At 32.6% G+C, this 11,962-nt stretch overlaps 1 protein-coding gene across 1 annotated transcript; it reads left to right on the forward strand.

Annotated features, from left to right (window-relative positions):
• The first annotated feature begins 3,173 nt into the window (after window positions 1-3,173).
• Window positions 3,174-11,635, forward strand: LOC132722654 (uncharacterized). Its single transcript, XM_060707175.1, has 8 exons — window positions 3,174-3,795; window positions 5,197-5,406; window positions 6,598-6,707; window positions 7,790-7,958; window positions 8,684-8,812; window positions 9,304-9,513; window positions 10,665-10,784; window positions 11,144-11,635. The coding sequence occupies exons 1-8, from the start codon at window positions 3,729-3,731 to the stop codon at window positions 11,407-11,409; spliced, it is 1,281 nt and encodes a 426-aa protein (XP_060563158.1). The 5' UTR covers window positions 3,174-3,728; the 3' UTR covers window positions 11,410-11,635.
• The last annotated feature ends 327 nt before the right edge of the window (window positions 11,636-11,962 follow it).

The following is an 11,962-nucleotide window of genomic DNA, read 5'->3' on the forward strand; positions in this document are numbered from 1 at the left end:
TTGAAAAAAAAAAGAAGAAATTTTCAGATTCCGTATCATCTCCACAATAGTTGTTCACATTCAACTCAAATTTTATATAACATATATCATAGCATATGCAGGTAAAGTTCGAATTTGGTCATAGTTCGATGATTTTTTGAAAAAAAAACCCAAAAAGAATCTGCTTCTGTTCATTATCTCGACAGTCGTACACATTCAACTCTTTGACAAATAGATATATCGTAGGAATAAGCAGGTGTATTTTAAATTTGGTCATGGTTTGATTATGTTGGGACAAAGTTATCCCTTTTAAAGGTTGGAAAAAAGTGAAAATTTCAGTTTCGCACTCGTACTTTTGTGAAAATGTATGCGTGAGGTTGAAATCGCATGTGCAGGTATTTTAACAGAAAATAAGTTAAGTTCGAATTTTTTTTTTGGTCTGATGATTTTTGACAGAGTTATCATTCTTTGACTTAGAAAAAAAAATCAGTTTGTGCTGTAACTTTAGAAGGAATATATGTGTGAGGTTGACATTGCATGTACTGGTGTTTTACCAGAAAACACAGGTCAAGTTCTAATTTTGTCATGGTCAGATCTTTTTGACAGTTATCCCCCTTGAACTTGGAAAAGATTTAAAAATTTACAATTTCTAATCATTCACTACATGCATTTTTCGAACGGTTAAACCCTGAATAGTTTCAGGGCCTTGAACTTCGTATAAACGTGGTTTGTGTTATCATTAAGAAACTTTTGGCTGCATGCGGGGGCATCCGTGGCGTGACCACACATTTCTAGTTAACTTAGATCATATTTACTTTAGATAAAATACCGATTATGTTCTGGTCCCGAAGGCATTTTGATTTTTTAGTGACAACAGGGTGTAATGTCCTAGCATGGGATGAGACTCATGGAACACTTTATGTCGGGATTAAAAATTTGTTCCACAAAAATTGGGGAAAAAATCAAGTTTATATAAGCTTCTAATTTAACTAGCCTGCTGCCGATGTCTGAGAAAACACGTGGAGACAGTTTATTGTCTCATCATTTCCCGCCTTTTCCGCGACAATCTTTCATGCGGAGATGTGTATTTTACTGATAGATCTTGTTTTTGTTTTATTTTGGGTTTTTGCGCTGGACGATTTTCTTCATTACCGAAAATAATAAAATTAAAGCAATTATTTTTTTGTGTAACTTTGCAGTTCATAATTTTCACTAAATCGTTCTTCGAGAGTTTCGGCAGTAATTCAAGTTACATGTTTATAACGAGTATCAATATATTAAGGTACGGATTTTGTTCCTTTCTCATTGGACAAGAACGAAGTTCTCCTTTGCCGTAGACTTAAGGCACATGACTTGGTTAAGTTTCTTGGAAAAGGCATATTTTATACGGTTTAATTTGAATTCTCAAACTTAGACAAGAATCATTTCTTTTTAAAGACACGTTATAGTGCTTTAAAGAGTGAAGAATGTCATTCGATCCATTGCAACGTAGATTCTTATCTTTAAAATATATGAAAACCTATATACGAGTACTTGAATGAAGTTAAATTTATTTTTATTTTGACCTCGAAACATATGTACAAATAACATAATAATAATAAATATATTGATTTTCATATACTTTTAGAAAAAAAACAATAACAACAAAACATGTTGATGGTAAGTATTGAGTGGTCTGGTAGACGGCGAAAGGTTCAAAATGACTTGTAGTATTTAATTTAGGCCAGTCGGAGTTGAACGATTCATTTCAAATCTTTTTTTGACGGCAAACCCAAATATTCAGAATAACATTACAGTTAATGGACATCTTTTTAAATGCGTACAAAGGTTTTCTTTCATTCTCACCTATGCATCACTAGAAAAACTATCAATCTAACTACATTATTGACAGTTGTTTTTTGTTCAATACATGTACATGTATGTATGTAAACTGTGGTTTAAATTGCTGTTGTTTACATGTGATTCATTTGTGTTTTTACAGTATATAAATGAGTAACTTCGATCTATTACTGAGCCCGCCCCCAGTTAGTCCCCACAAAACAACAGGAATTTAGTATGACTTCTTTTTAGTCAACGACTGAGTTGTCATACAAGTTTTAATGCCTTTCTTTTGACCCATGTGATGTATCCTAGCCTTTCCTTTAATGTTACTTTTTCATGACTGTAATTATGCGTAATGTCATTAAAATACAGTGAAATTAAACGAGATCACTTTGATAAACTTTAACGAAAAAAAAAAAAAAAAAAAAAAACAACAGCAACAAAAAACTCGGTACTATTGTCTACATAATTATGCTATAAATGCTACTACATATGCCATAAATGTAGATTTGTATACAGAAATTGTTACTGGTTTGATATTACTCCTTAAATCTCCGTGCTTGGTTAATATCAAGTACCATCAATCATTAAACTTGTCGCTAAACATGGTTTTCACTGAAATTCGGTACCAAGGTTCAATATTAGATAACTTGAAACAGTATATATTGTCTGCGGCAAATAATAAAGTAAGACAAATTACATATCGTAATTATCTCATAAAACTTCATGTTATGTGTCCTTTTTTGCAGCAAAAAAAGTGTTTACAATATCGTCAGTAGATTATCTTATCTAAATTGAATATTTAACAAGTTATTATGTATAACCAAATTGCTAATGATTATAGATAATTATTTCATGCTAATCAGTGAAGCACTGGCTTCCGCTAGTAAGATATAATTTATATCACTACTGTAACTGTCAATCAATTAGTATGAGAAAAAAGGAAAATAAAGAAAAATGGTTCATGCTCTCAAATATTTCTTACATCGAATTGATTTTTGCGTATATATGTAGTATCAAATGCACAACTCCGTGTGTTGTTGTTATTGTGTGTATAACATTTTGTGTATTTCTATATATGTACAAATGTTTGTAGCTATTTTGCCCGTCATATTCATAAGGTGTTTATTTTAAATATATAAATCTTATGTACAGCATATAATATGCAGCAAATGTAAACAAGTTGTAAGAACGCGGTATTTAACTTTTAATGTTTATAATTTGACAAGGAAATGTTGTCAAAATGTCCGTTTATTTTTCAATCGCTGTCATCCATCACCGTACATCATGTTTTAAAACTTCAATTCGGAAGCATTTTTCAAACCCTCTGGCTATTTTTTTACTGACTGACTGAGGTGACAACATAATTGGTCAAATTCTAAATGTTGAATCATTTAATACAAATTTCGAAATTTCAAATTAGTTTGATATTTAATTAGTCGATTACGTGAAATATTTTGCATGTCAAAAATTTTCTCGTAAGAAATCGAGTTGGTATTGCAAATGCATACTGCACAGAACGTACATGTTATTATTAGATAGTGCTCAGACGGTGTTATTATTTATTTCGTTTTCAAGATAAATATTTTCCGGCGTTTTCTTGTTTAAATCTGCAGGAGTTTTACAACGGTGACAGTTCTCTCGCGACTCCAAAAATCTGTATCACTTATGGGAGTGTGTTATTATTAATCACGAGTGGGGAAAAAGCGTTTTTTATGGTCAATTATTCATAGCTGATTAGCCTTTCCCTCATAAGAAACAAAAATAAGCGTCATTTGAACGGTCAAATGATTTAGTACGTGTAAATAATATGGATGTTCCCAGCGTGTGTATTGATACATTCATTACAAGAACGCTGAAACGTAACAAAGGAAGTGACTGAAACTTACATCATAAATTGCCGTTTTTTGACTTCTGCTGTAACAAACATGTCGTCTGCTGGGACTAGATGTTCATCAATGTTTGGAATTATTATATTCATATTATTTTTTGTTGGTAAGTATGAATTATACTTTTGATCGGTAAATGTATTTTTTTTTGCAAACGAACGCGGAAAAAAATATTTATAAAGCGAAAACTGTTAAACAAAAGAAAATATGTATAGTTTGTATGATGACATACATTGTATATTTAAATGAAATAATTTTATTTAACACAACTCTTTAAAAATGTTCATGAGTATGTATGTTTAATTTGTATTTCTTAACTTATTTTTTTTTAATATTATGGCAAACTTCGAATTGAAATATCATTTTATATGTGGTCGGAAATTTACGGATTGTATTAACGATTTAATTACTCGGAAAAGATTATCTCAATTTGCTGTTCCAAGGGTTTTGATAAGAAATTTGTAACAGCATGCTAGAACTACTAAAATACTTCTCCTTTAAACAAATTACAAACTAACCAGTCATATGATAGACAAAATGAATGGAAGGTCAGAAAAACTAATTTCGAAAATGTCAAAAGAAATAAGTACATATGTTACGATTGATGCATCGGTTTGGTAAGTGGTGTATTTTTAGCATTTCTTTGAAATATTATGCGCTTTTCCCCCCGAATTTTCTTTTTTTTGAGTGTTAATGGGACATGTACATGTATCTTTAAGAATCCTCCGAGAAAATATCTTAAATTGCGTATCCTGGAGCAATTACAGTCAAATCTGTCTGGAGAGTTGTTAAAATTATATATGGTCGCTCAGCAAGATTTATTTGCACTAGGAGTTTTTAAGTAGGAAATAAAAGAGCGCTTTTGAGACTTGCATTCTTTATTACAGTCCTGACTTATATTTTTGGTATTAAGCGGCAGTTGAACTGTATTAAAGTGGCTACAGTATATATTCAAAATAAACTCCGAAGAAGAAAAAGTTTATGTCGTGGGATGTCAAAATTTGCAGATAATAGCTAAAAGTGTGCAGTTTGAATGCAAATAAACTAAATACTGTACAGATATAAATATATATCCATAAATATATGCAGGGATTGTTTGACGGCAAAGGTAAAAGTACGGTGTAATTAGTAATAAATCAGGGTGTGGATTTTTATGGGAAAAGTGGCCTTGACCAAAATGCTACACAACAAAAATCGTCTACAACAGGGTCTTTCATATAGAAGATTTAAAGATTTTTTAAAGAAAAAAAAATCAATTTTTGCTCCTGTATTTAATTTTAGCCCTTTTCTTGAACACTTACATAATTTGCGCATAGCAAACTATACCGAGTTAATACGAGACATTTTAATTGTAGCGAGAAGGGTTTACAAAGCGTGTTTCCAGACCATTCTATTTGAAAGACCCTCTCTATTTGTACTTCTTATCACAATCATAAATAGTATGTTTAAAAATCTTATAAAAAAACTTTTCGCTATGTTTATTCAAAACATGACATCTTTCTTTTAGGCAGTTATGCTGATATAAGCTTTGTATTGTCTCGGAACGAGGGAACATGGCAGCAGGCATCAACTTCTTGTAAAAGTATACGTGGTTCCCTCGCCATATTAGACAATGTTCAATTACAACAAGCTTTTGACAGAGATATTCAACCAGCCCCGGGGGAGAGCGTCTGGGTAGGACGCTATATCGGCTATTCACAAACGGTAACCATAGATGGTAAGACACTTAATTAAAGATTTATACGGAGTAAAACCCATAATTGTTATATCAGTATAGACTGCACAGATTTAAAAGATAGTGAAAGGGAATGTATAAAAATAGCTACTTACAAAAAGTGTGGTCTCTTATAGGGGGCGGGGAAATGAGATCTAGCTAATTCATATGAGCCGAATAATGTATTTTTGTAGACGGTCAGCATAGATGTTAAGAGACATGTACATGTATATGTATTTTAGTTGTAATATTGCTAATATTTGTAATTTGAAGAAAAAGTGAAATTAAAGTTATTTAAATTGCTATTGGAAGTGGTGTGTAAAACAATGCACTAAATAAATGCTGAAACACATGGTGAAAGGCAAACTCACGGTAATGCCATCTTTCTAATATGAACTGTATAACATAATTGGGCTTTCATTTAAAGTTAGTACTATTTCTGATTATCATACCGGTTTACGCAGTAATTTGATATATTTTGTTTAAAAGATGATTTTTTATATGTTTAGTCATTCAAGTATAGTTTTGGACTGTCAATTTGACTGTAAAATTTACGCCCCCGGTTATTTAGTCAGAGAACATTTCATCGCCCACGTCTTTCACTGATATTGGTACTATAAAAAGGATAAAATTCTTATCATCTTATAAAAGACAAGGGTGGTGTTGATTGTTCAGCCAAGTACATTATATGATTAGGCCGAATACACAATTTTGTGTTTAGGGCCACAGTTTCAAATTAGTTGTTAATTTTTAGAAATTTAAATCCAGTTTGAAGAAAAAGTATTTCACAGGAAAAGATCGTCGGTAAAAATTTATGGGTTTACGGAATTTCTCCAGGTAGGATTGGGTCGCTCGAACTATTTATGTCCCCTGCTTTAATTTAAACTTAATTTAGAAAATATTTTACAACTTATAAGAAACTATTTATCCAAAGGGCAGCTGTCAAATTTTGTTTATGACGTACGGCTAACCACTATATATCTCCAGGCGTAGATTGAACGGAGTGAATTAAAAACAAATAACCTAATGTGAACTGTCACGATATCTTTACAATGAGCGAAAACAAACACATTGATGTAGTGCCTTTGTAGGAAATTGCATAGACCCGACCAATATTGCCCAGTATACAATAATGACAAAAAAAATATTGTAATTTTCTGAAAGTGTGTAAATTGATGTTTGTTTCCATTTTAGGTTGCTATAGAAACATGAGTCTCGTCGTTAAAAGAAGCAAAATATTGGTGAATAATTATTTAGTCACGTGCCTACGAGAATGTCAGGATACTGCGTACATAGGTTTGCAGGTAAAAAATAATAGAAACATATAAATACAAAAAAATAAATAATGATACTTCAAAGACATCTAAAAAGCATACAGCAATTTTTATAACGACCCAATTATGCGTTCATTAATCGCCACTAATGAGAGATCCAAATAAACACAATACTTAATTACCCAACGACATTGTCCTAATAACATAACAACGGTTTCTTAATCGAGAATTTCTGTTTCTTTCCGTTGTCAGCCGAATATAAATATCGTACAATGTAAACAGTATTTGTATAAAAAACAGGTCAAAATAGGACAAAATAGTTGACAAAAACCCTTACACAAATGAGGTTGACATTTCTGCTTCTTTATCATATTTGTTTTAGGATTTTTTACATATTTTTTCTATATTTAATACAATTGTGCTTGTACTGTTTGTTACTCCTGACCTAATTTTCATATATTACAAATGTCAGTATGAACTATGTCTATTTGTTGGATAAAATCTGAATGAAATTGTTGTTTGGCGTAACTATTAGTCACTTGTTCCCGGCCTACCTGACACGTACCTTTAATTAATAATGGTCTGAAAATTTAAAGAACAAGGTAACAATGTTTCTTTAAAATGTTTGCAGTATATCAAATATATACTCGCAAATTCCTAATAAACACGAAAAATAAATGTTTAATTTTTTTCAAAAGCTTTTTATTTTTGGTGCCATTTTACAGTTTCGAAAACAGTACTCTTGCGCAATAAAGCTGAATCGTCATTTGCTTGTATAGCATTTTGTATGTAATTTACAAATTGCACTTAATTTGTGTATGTACTTTCCCAATTAGAATAATGCAGTTGCTCTCAAAAGAGATATGAATAATTAATTATTAAAGATGGTTGATTAGATATTTACAGCATAGTTTATGTCCCCATTGAATCTTTTGTCTGGCATACTTGTGTAATTTGGGAATATATCGTCGAATATATCGCAGTTGAACCGATAAAATTCGGACTTTGTCTAGCATTGCTTGGTTTTTGTTTTAGGTATATGTTATTAAAAAACGGTACTCCTTTGTAAACAGACTGTATATATCTAGCAAAATCTACATTTATTTGAATAGGGCCAGTTTTGTTACTGCGTTGACAACATTCCGCAACAAGCGGTTTCAGTGCCAGGTGTCTATTGCAGACGACCGTGTCCCGGTGAAACCTTGGATAATTCCGGGTCACAAATGTCCTGGTGCGGAAGTCAAGAACCCCAGTTTAATACGGTTTCAATGTATAGAAGATGTAAGTGGTTTATTCTTTTTTTTTTAATTTTTATTGTCTGTTAATGGGGTAAATAGCGCAATATTGTCAACAGGTATACATTTTGTACTTCCGGTTTCTGTCCTTACGCAAAGGGTCGAAAAGTTGGGTATGTCTGAGCTTCATTTAGGACCCCAAAAGATTGAATAAGAATGAATATATAATACATACAGGAACATAAAATCATTTGTGAACAGATGCATGAGGATACTGTACATGTATATTTGTGCTTGTATTGTGTTGACATATGAATGTCACATGGAATGCTATATCATACCGGCCCGATTGAATACAACTTCACCTTAACAAGTTTAAGGTTCATGATGCCTCATTAATGCTCAAAAACTTATCATTTTTGGAATCTTGTTACAGTTTCTAAAAAAAACATGCTCATTTGCCAAACTCATGAAATATCATTTGCTTCTTTTGCTATGTTTGCAATTATTATAATCATAGTGAATAAGTATTTTGTATGGACGTCAAAATACTAATTTGTTCACAATTTGCTACCTTTACTGCACATTGAGCGCTACTTTCGATCTAACATGCTCTAAATCTATTACATTATTAAACACATGTTTAACATTATAAAAAAATGGAATTCTGAAGCATAATGTGCCTTTAAGGCTTAAGCAATACATCCAACCAGAATCACACCTCATGCACTATTCCCTATATAGTTATTCGAGAATTATTTTGTTTTGCAGTGAAACCAGGAGAAATTCAACTGGATATGAATGCCCCTAATCAAGGAGAATGCATTGCATACAATGCCAAGGCAGACAAATGGCTTCCACTAGATTGCAATCAGCCGAAGTTGTTCACATGCGATAGGTGTAAGTACCTACATCATTGGTAATAATTATTGTAGCCGTTAACTTTTTAAATTCCATGATTTCCACCCTAAGTAGAGAGAAACACAAGATGTTCCTTTGGGCATTATTTTAAATTATTTGACCGAGCATTTTAACTGTTTGATATAATTAATACTGCAATGTTTCTAAAAAAAGCAAGTCAATGTGTATATTTAACGTATACGTATGTAAAATAATATTGCATTGATAATAGATTGTAGTTTCATACTATTAAACTTCCGTCGACGACTGCCTATAAAAGTGGGATAAATAAGCTATACATGTATAATTTTATATCGCATACTAATACACGTATAACAATCCATACTTCATCATTTAATCTGATGTTTTTCGATGATTTTAAGACACGCTACTCGTCACTGAACCATTATTATATTTGGCTGAATTTGATACCATATAATTTATTTGATAAACAATGATGCTTTGCTAAGACATTTTGATCATCATTTCAGTGCAATGCACCGCACCCCCAAACATGTGTGTTCTAGAAAGTAATGCGCTGAACACGTGGTACCAGGCACGCATACAATGCGAAGGAACTACCAGTCGTTTAGCGACCGTGAATCGGACAACCAACAATTACTTCAAACAGAAAGTTATGTTTAACGATCCAGTTTACTGGACCGCTTTTCATAGAAAACAAGTTATCGTTTGGAGTTATGGTAGGTCATATAAATACACTTCCTTTAACTATGTCACAGAGTAACGGAATGAATGGCATGTCCTTTGCTTGGAAACCAACATCCTTTTTCAGGGCTACCTTCTTTTCATGTTGTCTCAGGTTATTGTACATTTAGATTCTCATTGGCCGCCATTCAGTGACCTTCTTTTGGTTCAAAATTAATCTTTGGCTAGTACCCCATGGAATATACATGGAAGTAAATTATCATCACTTTATGTTTCGAAATTAACCCTTTAATGTCAGTACTCGACAACGAAAGCTGAATTTAGTGTAGATGGACGGACCTCATTTCGCATAGACTACAGACACACAAGTCATTATGAATTTGAAAATTAAATTGTTATAGGACCACCGTTTTGTAACTGTTGCATGTATACCCTTATAAAAAGGAAAATTATTGAAGATATCGAATGATCGTTAATACTGAATACTGAGATGTAGTTGCAAACCATTTTTAGCTCGACTATTCGATAAGAATAAGTAGAGCTATTGCAGTCACCCGAGCGTCGGCGTCGGCGTCTGCGTCGGCGTCGGCGTAACCACTTATGTTGAAGTTTTGTAATAGTTCAAATATTTTCAAAGTCCATTGACATATGGCTTTGAAACTGTGCACACTTGTTCACCATCATAACCCAAACCTGTAGACAGGAGGAGGTAACTCTATCAAGCATTTTGACAGAATAATGCCCCTTTTTCGACTTAGAATTTATGTTAAAGTTTTTGTAATAGTTCAAATATTTTCCAAGTCCATTGACATATGGCTTTGAAACTTTGCACACTTGTTCACCATCATTACCCCAACCTGTAAACAGAAGGAGGTAACTGTATCAAGCATTTTTTTTTACTATCAAGCACTAAGAATAGTCGAGCGTTGCTGTCCTACCGACAGCTCTTGTTATGGTACAGTATTCTAAAACACCCTTAGAATTTCTGGCAGTTCATATACTCGCACATATAGTAATCAAACTTCGTATGAGCCTACTACAAATCATCATGGATGGAAGAACTTATAAATACATATATTTCATTACTTTAATTGGGTTTTAAAGGATATGTATCATAAATTTGAAATTTTTATAATGAACTTGCAAATGACACGGAAAATACATGTTTTATCTTTAATCATTTTAGACTCCAGTCCCAAAGACATTGAACAATCAGACAGATGTTTCGCAGCTATAAAACAAAATGGTAAATGGCAACTAGTTGTTGATTGGTGCAAAAAGGCACACAAGTACGCATGCGTACAAGGTAAGTTTATTTTTAGAACGTGAAATAAAAAAACGTTGTTTTTTTGCTCAACATAAGTGATCCAGACTCGAAAGGGAGCCAAATTAGTCCATTGTGTTATGTACGAGTACGTTATTTGTATGCATCCACAAAACCTCGACAACATGCATTATTAAGTATAATCGACTTTACGTATGGCGGTAACAATACTGGCCAATAAAATGGTTAATTTCTGTATACCAGGGTCTATTTGAAAGACCCTGGGTATACACATGGATGCATTCTAAATCAAAGCAGATGATAGGCATTTTGTCATTACTATAAAATTTAATAATTTAGATCGTTTATTGTTCTGTAACAGTGATCTTTGTTTTTTCCAGAAAAACAATCTACGCCTTCACCAACAACCCCGATGTCGACCATATCGCCACAACAAACCACGCCGAGGGTAACACGACCGGCTACACAGCCTACATCTGCGGGATCAACATCTGAAACTCTCCCAACTGTCGATCCATTTGCCACGCCTCTCAGTGTAACGGCATCTGCAGGAAACAATTTCATGCGGCTAACGAATTTAATGTCTATTGTTGTTGTACAGTTTGTTGCATTTTATCTAAATATTCGTTATTTCAACATATTTTGATCCATTAAACTTTTATGTCTCATCTCTTTAGAAGCAAAATATGACCAGTTGTGTATTATATGATAATTTATTTTTGTTAATAGATCTACATGTACTTATATCTAATATAAACATTGTGTACATGACTATTGTATGTGTGTAAATGTTGACAAATGTATATAAAATATGTATATATTGTGCTATATGATCTGTGTTAGATTGCAGATTTCTTGTGTGTCAAAATAAATATAATTTATTGTAACCTTTGTGCTCATTGTTAAAAACCAATCACAAAATAAATCTCGACAGTTCGACAAAATAGGAGTACGAGAAAATCATACAATAAATGCTTATCTCGATTTATTTCCCATAAAGTGCTGGTAAGTTTACATTAGATACGTTTTATTGCAATTCATAATGTTCATGCAGATTCACATTGCTGCATGTATAAAACCTACACCGCGAGAACACGACTGACTGAACTTGCCACCTGAAAACTACCAATTTCCCATAAAAGAACAGCTTATTTAACAAAGGTTTGATTTTGAATTGCGTTGCATTGACTGTATTTACT

The sequence above is a fragment of the Ruditapes philippinarum genome, unplaced genomic scaffold, assembly GCF_026571515.1.
Source record: "Ruditapes philippinarum isolate M1 unplaced genomic scaffold, ASM2657151v2 ctg3513_1_1_1_1, whole genome shotgun sequence".
Classification (NCBI taxonomy): domain Eukaryota; kingdom Metazoa; phylum Mollusca; class Bivalvia; order Venerida; family Veneridae; genus Ruditapes; species Ruditapes philippinarum.

Coding starts and splice junctions, on each gene's coding strand:
- LOC132722654 (XM_060707175.1), top strand. CDS start 3,729: ATGTCGTCTGCTGGGACTAGATGTTCATCAATGTTTGGAATTATTATA. Junction 3,796..5,196: donor ATTCATATTATTTTTTGTTG/GTAAGTATGAAT, acceptor TCTTTCTTTTAG/GCAGTTATGCTGATATAAGC. Junction 8,813..9,303: donor GTTGTTCACATGCGATAGGT/GTAAGTACCTAC, acceptor TCATCATTTCAG/TGCAATGCACCGCACCCCCA.